At 55.1% G+C, this 18,045-nt stretch overlaps 8 protein-coding genes across 8 annotated transcripts; 5 read left to right on the forward strand and 3 right to left on the reverse strand.

Moving 5' to 3' along the window:
• Nucleotides 1–184: 184 nt before the first annotated feature.
• On the reverse strand, nt 185–1,925 carry AYL99_08411 (hypothetical protein; the record flags this gene model as incomplete). Its single annotated transcript, XM_018839919.1, has 8 exons — nt 185–456; nt 580–643; nt 707–986; nt 1,049–1,197; nt 1,252–1,347; nt 1,406–1,512; nt 1,573–1,629; nt 1,709–1,925. 8 exons carry the CDS (start codon nt 1,923–1,925, stop codon nt 185–187), a joined length of 1,242 nt encoding a protein of 413 aa, XP_018691040.1.
• A 570-nt stretch (nt 1,926–2,495) lies between these two features.
• Nucleotides 2,496–2,926, forward strand: AYL99_08412 (hypothetical protein; the record flags this gene model as incomplete). Its single annotated transcript, XM_018839920.1, has 2 exons — nt 2,496–2,552; nt 2,660–2,926. The coding sequence occupies 2 exons, from the start codon at nt 2,496–2,498 to the stop codon at nt 2,924–2,926; spliced, it is 324 nt and encodes a 107-aa protein (XP_018691041.1).
• Nucleotides 2,927–4,328: 1,402 nt separating this feature from the next.
• Nucleotides 4,329–6,199, forward strand: AYL99_08413 (hypothetical protein; the record flags this gene model as incomplete). The annotated part of the gene is made up of 7 exons (XM_018839921.1): nt 4,329–4,361; nt 4,421–4,748; nt 4,801–5,046; nt 5,109–5,363; nt 5,430–5,573; nt 5,626–5,981; nt 6,044–6,199. 7 exons carry the CDS (start codon nt 4,329–4,331, stop codon nt 6,197–6,199), a joined length of 1,518 nt encoding a protein of 505 aa, XP_018691042.1.
• Nucleotides 6,200–6,847: 648 nt separating this feature from the next.
• Nucleotides 6,848–7,981, forward strand: AYL99_08414 (hypothetical protein; the record flags this gene model as incomplete). Its single annotated transcript, XM_018839922.1, has 1 exon — nt 6,848–7,981. The coding sequence occupies one exon, from the start codon at nt 6,848–6,850 to the stop codon at nt 7,979–7,981; it is 1,134 nt and encodes a 377-aa protein (XP_018691043.1).
• An 819-nt stretch (nt 7,982–8,800) lies between these two features.
• On the forward strand, nt 8,801–10,867 carry AYL99_08415 (hypothetical protein; the record flags this gene model as incomplete). Its single annotated transcript, XM_018839923.1, has 2 exons — nt 8,801–8,895; nt 9,037–10,867. 2 exons carry the CDS (start codon nt 8,801–8,803, stop codon nt 10,865–10,867), a joined length of 1,926 nt encoding a protein of 641 aa, XP_018691044.1.
• Nucleotides 10,868–11,426: 559 nt separating this feature from the next.
• AYL99_08416 (hypothetical protein) lies at nt 11,427–12,636 on the reverse strand (the record flags this gene model as incomplete). The annotated part of the gene is made up of 3 exons (XM_018839924.1): nt 11,427–12,094; nt 12,185–12,347; nt 12,409–12,636. The coding sequence occupies 3 exons, from the start codon at nt 12,634–12,636 to the stop codon at nt 11,427–11,429; spliced, it is 1,059 nt and encodes a 352-aa protein (XP_018691045.1).
• Nucleotides 12,637–13,542: 906 nt separating this feature from the next.
• AYL99_08417 (hypothetical protein) lies at nt 13,543–15,322 on the forward strand (the record flags this gene model as incomplete). The annotated part of the gene is made up of 2 exons (XM_018839925.1): nt 13,543–13,809; nt 13,865–15,322. The coding sequence occupies 2 exons, from the start codon at nt 13,543–13,545 to the stop codon at nt 15,320–15,322; spliced, it is 1,725 nt and encodes a 574-aa protein (XP_018691046.1).
• Nucleotides 15,323–15,470: 148 nt separating this feature from the next.
• On the reverse strand, nt 15,471–17,366 carry AYL99_08418 (hypothetical protein; the record flags this gene model as incomplete). Its single annotated transcript, XM_018839926.1, has 1 exon — nt 15,471–17,366. The coding sequence occupies one exon, from the start codon at nt 17,364–17,366 to the stop codon at nt 15,471–15,473; it is 1,896 nt and encodes a 631-aa protein (XP_018691047.1).
• Between the last annotated feature and the right edge of the window lie 679 nt (nt 17,367–18,045).

Below are 18,045 nucleotides of genomic sequence, written 5' to 3' on the forward strand. Positions count from 1 at the left end.
CAAAGAAAATTAAAGGAGCCCCGACAAAAATCTGGGTTGCGAACTGTGTTTTCAAAACATGTATAGTCGGTCTCAGTATTGTCATCTAAGGATCGCTCAGAGTGTGTCTGCCTAGATACCCATTTCCACGCATGATTGCATGGATCACACTCGCACAGTATATTCATATATTGAGTGCTCGTAATCAACCAAAGACCACCCCTGTCTTGTCGTTGCTAATATCACAGACGAGGAATGCCTTGGAAAACATTCCTCCCGCGATGAGGCGCTTGTTGTATGGATCTACCGCGGCTCCGGTCAAGACACTCAACTGCGTACCGTCGTCCCAGAACAGCAGCTCCGGGGCATAGCCCTTGGATTTGTCCAGCCGGACCACTGCGGACTCGCACAGCGTGCCGTAGTCCAGGCCACCGGGTCCGAAGCCGCGCTTGAACAGGGTGACCAGGTTGGGGAAGACTGTGAATCGAGTATTAACAGAGTAGCTTGCACGTCGGGCGCAAGGGGGGAAGGCCTTCGAGTTGGGGTAAACTCCTCGTATTTGAGAGTTCTGTATCTCTACAACACTGGCTAGTGACTTACCTGGAACGACAATGTCTCCGTTGGTGGGGATTTCGGCCAGGTTATCCGGCGTGCCTCCCAGTCTCTGTCCGAGTCGTTAGTCGACGAGGAGTTTCCCCAGTTTTCGATTTCGGGTTCGTTGACTTACCACTTTCCTCTCTAGTACCAGATCCTTCGTCACCGGATCAACTTCGTACACGATCGTCGTGCCCTCGTAGAGGTCATTGACCAGCAGCGTCTTGCCGTCTTCGGTCAGAAGGATCCCGTTCGCATATTGGAGATCGTCCGAGACTTTCCGGCACGTCGTCTTCGAGCCGGAGCCGTCGCAGTGAATCACCCACGAGGCCCAGTGGAACGGCGCGTATTTGTCTTCAAAGGTTCGCAAGATGCCGTTATAGTAGTAGTGGTCGTTGGTGGCGAAGAATGAACTGGTTATAACATATTCAGCACCGACAGACAGGGCAGTAGATATCTGAGTCGGGGAGCTTACAGCGGGCCGGAAGGGGTTACGGCATTGGGCGTCTTCAGCTCCGGATGGCTGATATCCTTGACGAACTCGAGCACATTGGTGCCCAGCTTGTGCGAGAAGACGGTGATTGATTCGCCCTTGCGTCCGTGGTTCACGGCAAATATGTGGATCTTGCAAAGCAGCTGTTAGACATACGTGAGCATGGTGGCGCAATGCCTCCTTACCTTGGTAGGGTCATCCTTAAACCTCCAGATATCGATTCCGTGGAGGATCAAGTCCCCGTCCCAGCCCTTGACTTCCATCCTGGTGGTCTTGTTTCCCTGTTTGGTACTGTGGTGAGCAAACCCGTACAAACCTGTCGCTTCGTTACAGCCTTACCTTGATATCATACTTCAAGAAATATTCGCGAAAGTCCTTTCGCTTGGACGTCCAGTGGTTGTTGATCGGTGGGTAGAATTGAGACCGACCGACGGGGTCCCCGCAAGCTGTACACAGACAGGAGTCAGTCTGATACCATAGTCGTGGAGCACAAACTGTCAGCTCACCAAGAAAGGCCGTGTTGGTCTCGTGGTGGATCTTGACGTCTTCACAGGTCTGGCCGGCTTTGACAGTGTTAGTATCGCCAGCATCCCTATGACAGGACCCTGAAGGGAGGGGGAGGAGGAAGGCTCAGAAACACACAAGGATCTGTCCAGCAATGCTCATTGTTGAGACCCCCATGGCTCAGATATCGGGTCTTGGGATCCCTGCTTTGCACACGGCCGCCATAGCGGTCCAGGAGTATCGTTGGACTGGCAAGGAAGAGGGCAATGAGCAGAACCCCGAGTCCCCCAACGGCGGTTACGACCCAATTGGCCTTTGCCCGCTGTGCGAGCGAGGAGGCACCGGGAGATGACATGGTCTTGATTTATTGATGATTATGTGGTTACGTTCGTCCGTGGCGTCAGCAGCAGGTAATACTACAAATAGAGCCAGTCTAGGAAGATCATAGGATACGAGAACAAGTCAATCAAACAGGAAGCCAGGACATTTCCTGTCAAGTCCAGTCCAACCCAGCCTAATGTTCGACACCACTATTACCACAACCCCCAGCCCCAAGAAAAAACGGACATCCGTATAAACTCAAGTTACTCGGTATAGCCGTGATGATGCGTGCCCGTGGTATAGCATCCAAAAACTCCGCAGGGACGACGCTGTGGAGATTCCATCCATCCATCCATCCCTCGGTTGCAGGCATTTTCCCCATAATTCGCCCCGCCACGACGCTGCATTGCGGAGTACAACAACTACGACTACAACTATCGGAACAACAACCAACACACATGTTCGTTGGCACATAAAAGGGTCACACAATACATACCCGGCGACTTTGTCACGAGCTCAGCATTGTCGACAAGCTTGGAAGTACCAACGCACCAATACCACCACAGCACACCATCGAAGCATATCAGATTTCAAGAAAGAAAACATGACTACTCCCGTGTTCCCTCCCATTCCCGAGGGCGAATTCGAGCTGTACGCAGACGTGAGTATTTTCTCTCCCCTTAAACGGTGTCTTCCTAGCTCCTCGATCTACATACAAAGTATTCGGTACACGGCTATCAACATAATAACACTAACACCATGCCCCAGCTCTACGCAAAAGAAGGTCGCGCCGACGACCTGGAGCGCTACCTGCGAGCACTGGTGCGGCTGACCAAGTCAGAGCCGGGCGTGCTGGAATACGCCATCGCGCGCGACGACGAAAACCCCAACCACTTTCATGTCTTCGAGCGGTACACCGGCAGAAAGGCGTTCGAAGAGCACATCGCCGCCCAGGAGTTTGTGGACTTTACCAACTCGGGCGCGCTGGCCCAGCCGCCCAAGCCCAAGATGCTCCACGCCTTGAAGCCTCTGTGAGGTCTATGGAGCGAGGTGAGGTGAGGTAACGTGAGAGCGTGGAGCCAGCGCCTGTGGCCTTATCATCTGTGGTGTCGTGTCGTGCCGTTTCCAGAGCTTGGGCCCATTGCTCGGCGCCCAGTTGACGCTGGCTGTTGTGAGAATTGGGGTAAATCATGAACAGAAAGCAAGAAAAGCAATCCAATGACTTGTTTTTTGGGAAGTAGCTAGCTAGCTGTGGACCTTGGTTGTGGAAACAGTCAAAAAGACAATTCCGTCCATACATAGTGAACACCAATTTCGCCGTCTCAACTTGGAGACTGTCCGTACACAATCAAGCTGTGGTCAAGTGGCCACTGGGGTCAAATCAATCATACCACCTTCGTCAGTTCTATTACTTCCCGCGCCAAATGGCACATGTGATGATCATTGCCTGACTAGAAAACAATGAGTCCGTGTGGACGGATACAAAGGTCTAGGTTGGTCCAGATCTCCGGCGGGGGTTTTTGCTTTTGCGTGTGGATTGTATACGCGACACTTTGAACGGGAGTGTCTTTTTATCTACGCCCCGTAGCACCACTCTCCCAAAGCCGGAGGCAATGCACTCCAGATTGCGTGTGTGTATTTGTGGCAAAAGCCCCAGATCTCTCCAGAAATATCCCCACCATGTTGTGGGAGAAAGAGGTGGAGGCTGGTGCAGGGGTACGTACATCCCATACGAACCTTGTGGCCGGCCAGGCTGCGCAGTAAGTGCATATTCTGGGATCCTGGAAAGAGGCCTCGAGAGAGAGGGAGACCCAGGAAAGTCCACTCAGAATTCCCACTTCCTCCGCGTTACCAACAGGGTTCTTCTTCATCTCGGAACCTGTAGGTACGACACACACCCTACGTTTTCGAGCAGCAACATCCGACTGGCTTCTCTCGAAAGGTCTGTCTGCCGAGCCTGGATTGATCCCAGGGCAAACCAACCATTCCAATACCGGGGCGAGGTACATCCACACGTGAAAGGGTCAGGGCTAAGCTTTCCCTCCTTGCAGCCAATGGAAATCATGAGGCTCAAGCCATGCTCCAGAAAAAAGGGGATCTATCCTATCTATCTACCTATCTATATAGGTCAAAGTCCCCACGCATCAAAAGTAGTGCTGCTTTGGGACGACGGATGGATGATGGGTCGTGGGGTTTCAAGGGTGGATGGATGGATGGATGGATGCAAATGCAGAATTTGTCGTATGGGTGAGATAATGCTCGAGAGTGGTGTAGTGAGAGTGGCTCCCATACCCACCTGCCTCCCTATATAATGTAACTGAATGATAAGAAATCTCTCCTACTGGGGGTTGATTGTCATATCATCACTTCGCCACAAGGACTTCGCGCACAGAAACAGGTTGTGGAGTGTTCTTCTTTTCCCCTGCTCCTTGCGAAGATGGCGCTCTCTGCCTCGATGCTCCGGCTGCTGGTAAGCACGCATAGTCACAGATCCTTTGCAGCATCAGGTGCTAATATGCCATATCCCAGATCGTGGTCTTTGTCGCCCTCGGCAGCGTGACCTATGGCTACTGTGCCAGCATCATCGGCACCACACTCGGACAGCCCTCCTTCATCTCCTACTTCGACCTCGATACGCGACCAAACGCCAGCGGCCTCATTGGAGCTACCAATGGCCTCTTCCAGACCGGAGGGCTCTTCGGGACGTTGTCCTGCATGAAGTCTGCTGACTGGCTGGGTCGTCGAAAGGCTTTGTTCTTCGCGAGTATTGTTACGACCATCGGAGGAGCTTTGCAGGCCGGTAGCGTGCATATCGCCATGTACATTGTGGCTCGCCTGATAACTGGACTCGGCATTGGTGAGTGTGACATGGCAATATTCTTCTATTCAAGGATACTCACGTATTATAGGTGCCCTCGTCACTCTTGTCCCTCTCTACCAAAGCGAGGTCGCCCCGCCCAAGATCCGTGGCTTACTGGTGGGCGTCCACGGCATCATGATCTGTGTCGGATACACCTCCGCCAGCTGGATCGGCGTGGGTTTCTACTTTGTGCAAGCGGCCGGAGCCCAGTGGCGCATCCCTCTCGCAGTGCAAGCGGTCTGGCCGGCATTGCTGGCCATGGGAGTCCTGTTCCTGCCAGAGTCACCCCGTTGGCGTACGTCTCATTTGCTCTTGCTGTGCGGAGAATATTTTGGCTCACACCGACACTGGAAATAGTTCTTGACCACGACCGCTTCGACGAGGCGTATGCGTCGTTCAAGAGAGTGCGTGCCGAGACGTCGGACAGCTTCCTGAACGACGAAGACGCCATCCGTGCCGACTTCACGGTGCTCCACTCTCAGATCATGGAGGAGAAGAAGGAACAACTGTCAACGCTGGATCTGTTCCGGTTGCCCGGGTATCGCAAGAGAGTGGGCATCGGCTTCATCATGATGGTTGGCGCACAGGCGACGGGGACGCAGATCATTAACAGTAAGTCCGAATCCCTTTTGACCAGAGACTTCTTGTTCTCTCTGGAGCTAACGGGCGCGTGGCTAGATTATGGGCCGATGCTGTACAAGAATCTCGGCTTCGGCACCGTTCAGCAGCTCATCATCCAAGCTGGCTGGATTTCGGTGTCTCCGTTCGGCAACGGCATCAACGCCCTCTTCGTGGATAAAGTCGGCCGTGTCAAGATGTTGAGTACGTCAAGTCCCCGTCACCCACTCATGCGTATCTTCTTAACAGTTGATAGTCATCGGCATGTCCGGGTGCGTGCTCGCCCTGGTCGGCGAAGTCATCACGCTGTCCCAGTTCCAAGAGCACGGCAGTCGTGGTGCGGCCAGTGCGGCCATCTTCTTCCTGTTCCTGCACGTCGCCCTCTTCGCCAGCACCATCGATGCGACGTCGTACATCTATGCGTCCGAGATATTCCCCACACCCGTGAGGGCCAAGGGCCTGTCGCTGTCCATTTCGGGCCTGTTCCTCACGGCTCTGGCCCTGTTGCAGGGCGCGCCCACGGGATTTGCGGACATCGGCTGGAAATACTACCTGGTATGCATTGGCGTGACGTCGGCGGTTATCGTGGTGATATGGTGGAAGTTTCCAGAGGTGAGCCTCCCTTTTCCACAGAGCTGATGCTTCAATGAGACTGACGGCGCCGGAAATCCCAGACCAAGATGATGTCCCTCGAGGAGATCGGTGCCCTTTTCGCCGACTCGCCCAAGCCGGCGGGAGAGAGAGTCGATGTCAAGGTGGCACGCAATTCCTCGGACGTAGAGTCTGAGAAGGACAGCAGTCACGTCCAAGTAGAGCGTGTCCAGACGTGAGGCTTGAGGGCATGCCGAGCGGCAGCGTGTTGAGATAATACCGGGGCGATACCATAGAGCTGCTTGTCCTTTGTTTGGCAAGATGCTGGCACAGCGAGTGGAAACTCTCAACATATTCAACACATAGTGTCTTTCCATCCAAATATAGAGACTCTAGAACAACGCTGTAGATATAATATACACAGAGAGACACTTTTGGCATTCTCAGACTAAGGAACTACCACGTCCTCCTCCTGTATCTATATTGGCTCGGTTCGCCCGCATTCCACACCCGGGGATGCAAATGCTAGTCAGTTTTCCGCGCATCCCTAGAGCCAACTGTCCAACCCCTCACTCGCTCATGATCGCCCCGGATCGTGATCGTCACTCTTGGTTCGCCGTCTCCAATTCGAAAACAACTTCCCGAGCCACGGCCGAGCCACCACGTTACTCCGGAGTCTCCCCGCGTTGGATGAGGATGGACGATGACGAATGGCCCCCGAGGAGCCCACGCGGAGACGAAATGATGCTCAGATGGATATAAGCGAGAGGGTCGACATCGGCAATCCGCTTCTCGGAGAGAATCTAGACAAGCTGACGATGAGAGACTGTCGATACGAGTGAAGCATCTGTATTCTTTACGACACTGACACAATCTAGTCGAACGAAATGTCGGCCAAAGACAACAACAACAACACTCTCCCCCCATTCGCATCAGACGTGCCGGTGGCCGACATTGCGACGGTGGACTTTGATCTCCTGTCTCAAGGCGATCCCGAACAGGCCCAAATCCTGCTGCACTCGTGCCAGAACTACGGCTTCTTCTACCTGTCGAACCACCACGTGGACTCACGGTTCATGTTCGACCTGGCCGACCGGGTATTCTCGCTGCCGCTGGATGAGAAGCTCCGGTACGACATGGGCACGACGGGCCACTATTACGGCTACAAGCGGTCCGGGGCCATGTTCGTCGACGACAAGGGCACCAAGGACCACAGCGAGTTTTACAACGTGTCCAAGGACGAGGTGCTAGGGATCCCGCAGCCGTCAACCACGAAGACGGTGTCGGGCCACCACCCCCAAGTCGTCCTGGACCGGTTCGAGGAGCTCCAGACGTTCATGAAGTCGTGCCACCGGGTCATCTACACCATCACCACGTCGCTGGGCAAGTCACTGGGACTACCGGAAGGCCTTCTCGAGTCGCTGCACGAGCTGGACCGGCCCTCGGTCGACCAGGCACGAGTCACCTGTGCACCGCCCGTGCGACCGGCCGAGACCATCACGCTGGGCGAGCACACCGACTTCGGCAGCGTGACGGTGCTGTTCAACCAGCTGGGCGGACTGCAGGTGCTGGCGCCCAACAAGCGCGACTGGGAGTACGTGCGGCCGCGGCCGGAGTGTGCCGTGATCAACCTGGGCGACAGCCTGATCAAGCTGCTGGGGGGCCGGCTGTACAGCGCGGTGCACCGGGTCGTCGTGCCCCCGGGCCCGCAAGGGGAGTGCATGCGCCACAGCGTGGTGTACTTCTCACGGCCGAACTCGAGCGTCAAGCTGCGCGACCTGTTCCAGTATCCCACGGACGAGGACGTGAAGAGGCTGGAGCAAGAGGCGTCGGGCGGACCGCTTCTTAATGCGGATGAATGGGTCAAGCAGCGTGCCCACAACTGGAATACTGCCCAGTATAAGGGCAAGGAGTCGTACAAGCTGAGTCGAGGGACGGAGCACAATCGCGAGTGGGAGTCTGTGAAGCTGGAGCAGCAGCAGCAGCAGCAGCAGCGTCCGAAGGCGGTCGAAGCTGTGTGATTGAATGATTGACTATTCCAGAGATGGGTATACCACCTATGTATGCGCTATAGTGAGTTAATCAGTCTTTTGGGACCTGGTCGTATAAGTAATGTGCGCTTTGGCGAGAGAGAGACCTCTTCAGGTCCGCACATGCCAAACTCTGCTTTCTTTACTTTCGGCTAAGAAAAGGGGGAAGATACGAGGCATAAGCTCGTGTACCTCGTAGACAGAAAGGAACTTGGTCCTGCCCGGCTCCCCTCGGATGGATCATCCACTCACCCACACCATCCCCTGACGGGGTAAGCAACACTTCTCCCCTCCACAGTTGAGTTGTAACAATACCGTTCGGAGCTCCGACCTGCTCTTTACTGGCCACCGAGCGAGCAATAGAGTTAGTTGCACCTTGCACCTTGCATGCTGCAGCTGCAGCCGTCATGCGCCTTACATCACGCACATTCCGCCTATACGCCAATGAACGCCAGCCACTCACTACAGTGCGACATACCTGGAACAAACCTTCTCACTGCTCTTCTTGGTAGTCTCGGCGTGCGCTGGCTGGTGCAGCGTCTCAGCTCACAACTCAGATGGGCAACTCACTCGGAGGCAGACGGCTCGAAGGAAACGAATGGAATTGAGTTCCTCCTTAGGGTTTTGTTTTTCTTTTTCATGTTGGGCGTCCTCGTCAGTATTTACTGCAGAGCTGAGCTGAGGTAAAGCTCGGCCAATTCCCTGAATCTGCACTCTGTGGTGGTCTTGTTGGCCCTGTTGTCCTTTCTTGCTCCTCCTGTAGGTTCGCATGTACAGGAGCGAAGCCATCGAGAAACCATCAGAGGCAAAATGGACAAACTGGGCAGCATGGACGACAAATCGTGGGTGCCCCTCACAATGAGGGAGCGTCGACCACATCTTCGCGGTCTCGTTGATATGGGAAGGTAAGTCACACGGGTGGTAGCAATCACATGGGACTTACTATATTTTGCTGGATGGGAGACTTCTATACTACTCTTCTCCCCCTCCTCCTCCAAACGGTTCCCTTACCACTTACTCCGAGATTAATTCAAATGATACTCTAGCAACGGGATTCGATTCTCCGTCTCAGACCTGTCGCCCCCGACGGCACGAACGCTTCCCACCGTGCACTTCCACCGCTCCAACATCTCGCTGTACGAGGCCCAATTCGACTCAAAAGGCCAGAAAATCCCGATCCCGCCCTCGGTGATCCGGGCCGTCATCGCTTCGCTGCTGCGGTTCAAGGTGATCTGCGACGACCTGGGCGTGCCGGCGGACCAGATCCGGGTAGTGGCAACCGAAGCGACACGCGAAGCACTCAATTCCGCCGAGTTCCTGGCGGCCATCCAGGAAGCATCGGGATTTGCTGTGCACATGCTCCCCAAGGAAGAGGAAGGCCGCATCGGCGCGTTCGGTATCGCCAGCAGCTTCACCTACGTCAAGGGCTTGGTCATGGACCTGGGCGGCGGTAGCACCCAAATCAGCTGGATGATCTCGCGCGAAGGCCGCGTCGAGCTGAGTCCTCGGGGTTCCTTTAGTTTTCCCTACGGCGCCGCTGCGCTGACTCGCGCCCTGGAGGTCGCCAAAGCAGGTAAGTCGAAGGAGGAAGCTGACAAGGCCGTCGCCGCGCTCCGGGCGGAGATGAAGACCAACTTCCTCAACGCCTACCGCGAGCTCGACATCCCCCAGGAACTGATCGACGCGGCCAGGCTGTACGGCGGTTTCCAGCTGTACCTGTGCGGCGGCGGCTTTCGCGGCTGGGGCTACCTCCTCCTCTACCAAAGTCAGGTGCACGGCCACCATTATCCCATCTCCATCATCAACGGCTTCGTGGCGGACCATGCCAGCTTCACGGACACCGAGAGGCTGAAGGAGGTCGCCCGCACGGCCCATCGGATCTTCCGCGTGTCCGACCGCCGACGTGCACAGGTCCCAGCGGTGGCGTTCTTGGTGAACGTGCTGGCGGAGGCGATCCCGTTCGGGATCAAGGAAGCGCAGTTTTGCCAGGGCGGTGTCCGGGAGGGTGTTCTGTTCCAAGAACTGCCCTACCACATCCGGCGACAGCATCCCCTCGAAGTGGCCACGGCGCGGTTCGCCAAACCCTCGGCGTTGGCCATGGGCGACCTGCTCCTGTCGGCGATCCCGCCGTCCACGAGCGGCGAGCCGCGCTCGTTCCCGCGATCCATCTCGACCGAAGTCATCCGCTCGCTGGCGAACGTCTTCTTCGAACACTCAGACCTGTCCAAAGAATCTTCCTCCAGCGCCGCCCTGTATAGCACCTCGACGGGCATCCTGGCCTCGGCTCACGGAGTCTCGCACACCGACCGCGCCCTGCTGGCGCTGATGTTCGAGGAGCGTTTCGAGGGCGAGCTGCCGCCGCGCGAGCTCGACTACAAGCAGTCGTTGCGCCACCTGCTCACGCCCGAGCAGGTGTGGTGGGCGCGCTACATCGGCCGCGTGGCCATGGTGGTCGCGCGCGTGTACCCGGCGGGCATCATCGACGAGACGAACCCGCGCGTGCAGATGTCGGCGCGGTGGGCAGCCGGGCTGGGCAAGGACGGGAACAAGGACGGCGTCGAACTCACCCTCTGGGTGGCCAAGATCGAGGGAGACCCCTACCTTCTTAAGGACACCATGCAGCACGCCCTGCGCGTGATCGAGAAGGTGGGCAAGCGCAAGAACTGGATCGATGGGAAGAACGGATGGGGGATCAAAGTGAAAGTCGTCGTTGAGGAGAAGGATCTCCGGCCCGATCGACGACAACAACAAGAACAACAACAACAGAAGCCTCGAGAGCCGCAACAATCAACGGCCTCCTTGGACGAGCAACTGCCGACGGCGAAGGAGGAGGAATACGAAGACGGGGAAGAAGAAAACGAATGGCAATTGGAATGAAAATCGCGCGTTCGGGATCTCCGAATAAAAAACTATTAAGGTTCGTCTGCGATAGGGTACGATAGGGATAGGATAGGGCAGGATAGGGTAGGATAAGGCAGGACAAGGTCCAAGTGGCAGAGCAGATACCGGTCTCTCGCCTTTTGAGGGGGAACGTACGAATGAGTGGGTGATACGGCCATGCAAATATCCAGATGATAACTCCCTGGAGCAAAATGGAATATAATTGTAATCTCATGTCCATCCCCCGCCAAACAAGAACCTTCTCAAAAAAACCCACCCTCACTGCTAGAGAGGTTTCCAGGATAGTACGTCCGGCGTAGTTCGATATTTCGCCGAACGCTTCATATGGACCGCTGTGTGGAATGGATGTATTAAGATCTCATAAGGTTGTGATATCACCAGATCATACTAGTCTCGATCAGAGGGACGTGGGTTGTTTCGCAGAGCAACCACCAAGATATGTAGTAGGACATCTTTTTCACTCACGGATACGTACGAAGGTGCCGAAGGGGGGGTGTATAGATATATAACTTATATATAACGCCTTGCGTCTCCCCTAATCATCATCAGCCTGATCCCCTTGCTTGGCCTTCTTCGCCCTCCATAGATAATACTCTCCGGCGGTCATGACAGGGTACTTGGACGGGTTATCCTCCGAGATGCACGAGGGAATGGGCAGCATGGGCATCTTGCGGTCCAGGCCGTAGAAGAAGGGGATGGAGTAGCGCTCGCGGCCGCTCTTGTTGATGACGCGGTGCACGGTCGACACGAAGTAGTCGTTGGTCTGGCGCATGAAGCAGTCGGCGATGTTGACGACGAACGAGTTGGGCACGGGCTTCGCGCGGATCCAGCGCTTCGACTTTCCCAGGACTTCCAATCCGCCAGACATGTCCTGGTTGACGATGGTGAAGCACTCGAAGTCCGTGTGCGCGCCGATGCCGTTCTGGTCGTCCACCGACGCCGCCTGCTCTGGGTAGTGCAGGATGCGCAGCCCGGCCTCGGGCCGCTTGGTCCACTCGTCGAAGTAGTCCTCCGGCAGGTGCAGGGCCAGGGCGAAGATCCGCGTCAACCGGCGTGCGAACTGCAGCATCGGCGTGTGGTACGCGTACATGGCCTCCTTGAAGCCGGGTAGGTCGCTGGGCCATATCGACGAACCCGGGTCGTTTTCTGGGTTCTCGGGGTCTTGCTCGGCAGAGTATGCGAGATTGAAGGCTTCACTAAGATCTAAAGGCCACCTCGAATAAAATGGTCAGTTGCGTGATGACCCCAAAGACCATGATATCACGTTCAAACTCCAACCAGAGAGTCACCTACCATGGTGTTTCCTCCCGTTTCTGTTATAGCTCGCAAGCGCATGGTATCCCACATATTCCTTTGGGACAAGATTCGTGTCGACCTCCAATTTCTTCTCCAGCGGCAACGCAAAGAAGCGCTTGGCTTGCTCAAATACACCATCTGCCAGTTTGGGATCGAATCCCTTGAAAGAGAACAAGATTGTTTAGCAGTAGACGAAGCCTCGTAGAAAGGAGAAATCTCACATGATTGACCACATAGAAGAATCCAATCCGGTGAGCAGCTTCCCGAACCTTGTCCGCCACAGCCTGTCGATCCGCCAGGTTGTCACTGTAGATTCCTGCTACGTCGATGATAGGGATCTCGTCGGCATCCACGGCCTCGTTGGATTCGACGTGGAGGGTTTGGCCATTTTGGAGCTTGATTACGAGAGGATTATTTTCTTCGGTCTGCGTGGTCGTGACTTGCGACATGGTGATAATGCAATTGGAGCGTGGGCCGTCAGAAAAGAAACAGTGATGAGCTGATTCTCAATCTCAAGATTCCAAGTGCCTATCAGGGGAGAACCAGGCCCAATATGATATCAAGAACGAACAGCACTTCGGAAGCAAGCCATCGAATGCTCCTGCGAAACGTCGGAGTTCAGAGTCGGAGGTACGCGCACAGCCTTATTTGCTTATCGGCTCTGCCGTGTCGCTCCTCATCCGATGGACGTCCAGACAGGGTATGGACTCTTATATTCGCTACGCTATTTCTCCTTCCTTTTTGGAACTTCGTTCTCACAAGCCGGCATCTGCCGTTACACTAGTAAATGCTTACCTCTAGCAGGGTGAATATTGAGATATTCGTCTAGAGGCCAGGAGATGGCGATGATTGGCAGATTGGAATCAAGTGTTTGGACTGTCGTACATACTCAGATCCGATGGTCTTGATATTGATCTGTCAAATCGCGCCTTGCCATGGACGGTCGAGGAAATCAAAGAGTGGTCCCGTGAGCCAGGCTCGATGTGGTTGTCGGCGAGGCGATCTGTGGCGCTTCTTGTTTTAGGCGAACATCTCTGGTCTAGACTGGGACGTTTTACTCGTTGTTTACCATGTTATCGAGCTGCCGGAGAGTGACCGTCGACAGCGTGGAGATGAGCGATATCAAGTTGGGCCACCACGTGGCTCGCTTGGGCCCTTATCAGCGATAGATACATCGAACGCACGGGGAGTGGGCGGAATCAGGCTCTCTCGGGTCATGATCAGAGGCTCGACCCTTTGATAAACATGTCGAGATCGCAGTTTTGCTCGAGCCGCGAGCTCAACCTTTTCCCAGTGACGGAACCTTGACGAAACACCCGTCACGTCTGCCCCAATCCATCACCGGGCCAAGAACGATGAGTTCTCTTCGTCACCGAGCCGCACGGCTCAGCGAGAAGCTCGAAGTGCCCGTGGACGAGAACTTGGACGGCCAGAGGGCCACGGCATGGAACAATCGTGATCTCGCTCCCCTTCCTCCATACAGGCGAACGTGGACAGTATGGGGATTCTTGGGATTCTGGGCCGTCATCCAACTCAACACAGTAGGGTGGCAGACAGCAAGCTCGTTGATCTCGCTCGGGTTGAGTGTGTGGGAGGCCATGGTGGTGACGATCATTGCTAAAGTCAGTATTATCCCGTCGTCTCCCGAATTCCTCAGCTGACCGTGTTGCCATATAGTTTCTCATCGCTGGAGTGGCAATTGCGAACGGCTGGTGGGGTGCTCTCTGGCACGTCGGGTTCTCTGTTGGCAACCGTGCGGTTTGGGGGCTGAGGGGATCATATCTGGCTCTCGCACAGAGAATCATGCTTTGTCTGGTCTGGTACGGCGTCCAAGCCTGGATCGGTGGCCAGATGGTCGGTGTCATGCTTTACAGCATCTTTTCCGGCTACAGGCACATCCCCAACACCTTCCCCGCCAGTGCGAACATGACGACTCAGCAGTTCGTTGGCTTCGTCGTCTTCCTCTGCTTTCAGTTCCCCTGCCTGTTGATTCCTCCCGAGAAGACCGCGATCTTGTTCCGGTATGCCAACATTATCACCGCGGTCACTATGTTGTCGGTCACGATCTGGGCACTGTCAACGGCCCATGGCGGCGGTCCTCTGCTCACTGCTAACAGCACACTCACCACGACCAGTGAGAGAGCCTGGGCTATTATCCGGGGCATCACGACCGTCATTGGGTCCATTGCCGTGTCGCTGACGAACCAAAGTGACTTCAACCGGTTCGCAAAGACCCCGGGCGCACAAATCCCTGGTCAGATTTACTCCACGGTCATCATTGGTGCGCTTGTGACCCTCATGGGTACGCTGTCGACCTCTGCAGCTCAAAAGATCTATGGTGAACTGCTCTGGTCCCCCGCAGAGCTCGCGATTCGCTGGATGGAGGACGGTTATACCGCAAAGGCGCGGGCGGGAGCCTTCTTTGCCGGCTTCGGCTTCTTCATTTCTCAACTTAGCATCAACACCGTCGACAATGCCTGGCCGGGTGGCTTCGATCTCGCGGCACTCTTTCCTCGTTGGATCAATATCCGCCGAGGCGCGGTCATCACGTTCGTGCTCGGTATTGCAATCAACCCGTGGCAATTGGCGGACACCGCTAATACGTTCATCAACGTGCTGGACGGGTATTCGGTCTTCCTCGGGCCCATGGTGGGCATGATGGTCTGCGACTTCTGGGTGATTCGAGATCACAAGCTCAAACTTTCTGACCTTTACATCCCCAATAGCTCGTCCATCTACTGGTACAACCGGGGATTCAATTGGCGCGCCTACGTCTCGTGGCTCATCGGCATGGCGCCCGCGCTGCCGGGATTCATCAACGCTGTCAATCCATCGATCCACGTGCCCAAGGGCGCACAGGAGATCTTCTACCTCGCATACATCGAGGGATTTGCTCTGGCATTCGTCGTGCATTATGTCTTGAACCGGCTATTCCCGGTGCCAGGCCTTGGGGAGATCGACGCCGAGGATCTTTTCGCAACTTTTACGGTGGAGGAGGCAAGGAAGTTGGGTGTGATGCCTCATCCACGGGTGCTCGAAGGTGGAATATTAGAGATCCAGGATGGCGAGCGTGCGTCGTCAGAAGAGGCTGTAGAGTCAAAGGGAGTTGTGATTGGAGAGAAGATGGTCGGTTAAGTTCTGGCGCTTGACACCCAATAACTCGCGCCCCAGTTCCAAGGGCACCAACCCGGGCTTCAATGCCGCTTCACTCGCTGTAGTTTTGGTACCGCTGCCCCTGTCCTGTGCGCTGTTGTCTAGGCTAGGGATATTGGCTCAATAGACATCACAATTTCCCCCCTGCCAAACTCTCTTCTGTCTTGCTTAGGCCTGATTCACCCTCGGGGGGAGGTAGGACCACCTTCATGGCGTTGTTGAAAATCTCTTCACCCAGTGGTCGAATTATATCGGCATAGTTGAAACCCCGTAAGATAGAATAAACATCCTTCCATATTGACAATCCCATATCCCGGAGCTGGCGGGCTAGCTGCTTCTCAAACCATCGATCATCTGTTTCCTCATAGCTTTCCGAAGTACTGAATTTGACGTCTTTACAGTCCCTCAGGAATGTAGGGGACTCGTCCTTATGATTCCTGTTGAGGAGAGACTTATCTGGTGACGGCGCTGACTTGGATATTTTCTTCTTGGGGTTTCGCTTCAACCATTCGGCGTGCGCGCCGAGGAACAGGGCCCAGAGACGGGCATTTCGATATTTTGAAGAACCGCCGGGTTTGGCACCTCGTCCCAAGTCTTCAGCATTTTGCAGTGCTGACCGGAGATTCTTCAGTTGCGTCGGAACCATATCAAAAAGATCAACGCCACAGACCTCAACTTTGAAGCTTAAATGGTGCGTCCAGAGAAATTCTGCAAGAACCAGAAATTGTTGGGTATACCAGAACTCTAATTTCTCCGCAGAGTCTCCTCCTCCTTTCGACGATGGTGATGATGTGCTCTGTTCAGTCTCTTGGACAGCGCGAATATAGTGCTTGATCATCCTGCCCTGTTGAAGACAGGCGCTCGTGGCCAGCCACAGCATTATGAGAGGTGGCGCGGGTCGACCATTGAGTCCGTAAAGTAACCAGGTTTTCAGGGTGGTCCTTCGAGAGATGAAAAATGCCTTTATCTCTTCGCCTTCCAAACTCGGGTCGAGTGAATTTTCCGCATCGTCGCGAAGGTCTGTCCACAGTGGAACTTCTCGAAGCTGCTGTAGAGCAGCTTCCCAGAGGGGCTGCATCGTGGTGACTATCCAGCCATCAGGGCTCACGTCGAACGCGAGTGGGGTCATGAAGATCGAAGAGATCTGAACATCACTCCAGAGGGCATATTGAAGAAGCGTAAAGTTCACCGTCCGGTTCGCTCGTTGCTGTTCCTGAAACATACTCTGCAGCATCCTCGCATGTGCCGCCGCGGCGGACAGGTTTTTGTCGACAATTTCGGCTTTCTGCACCATGATGATCTGGAGCACGTTCGCGTCACTGCAGGTGTGACTCGCATTGTTTCGCAGTCTCGCCTGTAGTTCCTGGATACTTCGCAGGCGGCAACGTGTCGCCAGTGTCCGCAGATCAGGATTGAGCACAGCTGCCACTGTCGCAGAACGAGCAATAAAGGCATTTGCCAAGGCTGGCTCTTGAAGCGTAGAGATGCAGATGGACCAATCTAACCTCGCATTGGCAGAGCTGACCCATGCCGTGGAAGGAACGTGATACTGCGCGGGAAGAAGATAGTCTCGATAGAAAGCGATAAGCTCATTGACTCGTGGACTGATTTTGACCGGATAAGCATTGAAAGGATCCGAATTGCCCCCATGCAGTTTGATCGAAGAGGAGCTGAGACGAGTGCCGACTGTGGTTTCGGAGACTCCACCACCTCGTTGAGTTTTGCTGGCTTTTTTGGGCATTACTGGGACTACACGCCCTCGCACATTCCTGCTGCCATCGGACATGGGACATCTTTTGGAGCTAGGGATCGGGAGCTTCTGCTTGTTGGTGCCAGGGACGACAACGAGGTCTCGAAGCTGTCTGACGCTTTGCCTTCGGCGCCACACATGATAGTTCTGACGCACGTGGGAGAGGACTCGCGACTGGTCGTGAGAGGCGCCTGGGCTGCTTGAATCGTAGTTGACGAACAGAAACTTCTCCGCATAGGGCTGCAGGGGACGGCATCGAGGATGATGATCCGACATGGCTTGACGCACAGATGGATGATCTGTCTGCAGACGTAGCCGAGTCAGGGAGGCTTGTGAAGGCATCAGACGCGCAGCTCACAGATTTACGCACCACACGATCTCTGACGAGGCTTTCCCAGTTTAAATGTCGTACGGGGGGGGAGTCAGCGGTATTACCGGCCGCCGGATTCCGAGCATGTCAGATCTGCCCTATATCGAAGGGGTTCAAATACAATTGGCTTGTCCCCGCCCCAAGTACCGCTTCGCTGACAGGCTCACTAAGCTGCAATTCCGCCGTACGGTTCGCTAAAGTGCAATAGACCGAGCAGGAAAGGCGGCCCAAGGATACGGTCTTAGACGGGAGAGCCAAAATCACTCCAGTCCACTTCAGCTTTGTATTGATTTGGACTGGTCTTGTGCACAGTCCATATCAGGCTGTTTCCCCAGGAGGCAGGTAGACAATCAATCGCAGCAAATTCGACCTCGCTCCCCATACATGGCTGCAGTTGCTGGTGGTAACCAACTGATCCGGCCGCCATCCATGCTGCACGTCCTATGTGCAGCGGCATTTCACTCATGATCACGGTCACGGCCCGCGCCTTTTCATTTCAGCATGCATACCGTCCCATCCCGCCCTGAAGAGTGCACTTTGCTCTCGTCTGGATCCATGCTCGTCCCAAGTCCGGACCCTCCCCAA

The sequence above is a fragment of the Fonsecaea erecta genome, assembly GCF_001651985.1.
Source record: "Fonsecaea erecta strain CBS 125763 chromosome Unknown Scaff7, whole genome shotgun sequence".
Classification (NCBI taxonomy): domain Eukaryota; kingdom Fungi; phylum Ascomycota; class Eurotiomycetes; order Chaetothyriales; family Herpotrichiellaceae; genus Fonsecaea; species Fonsecaea erecta.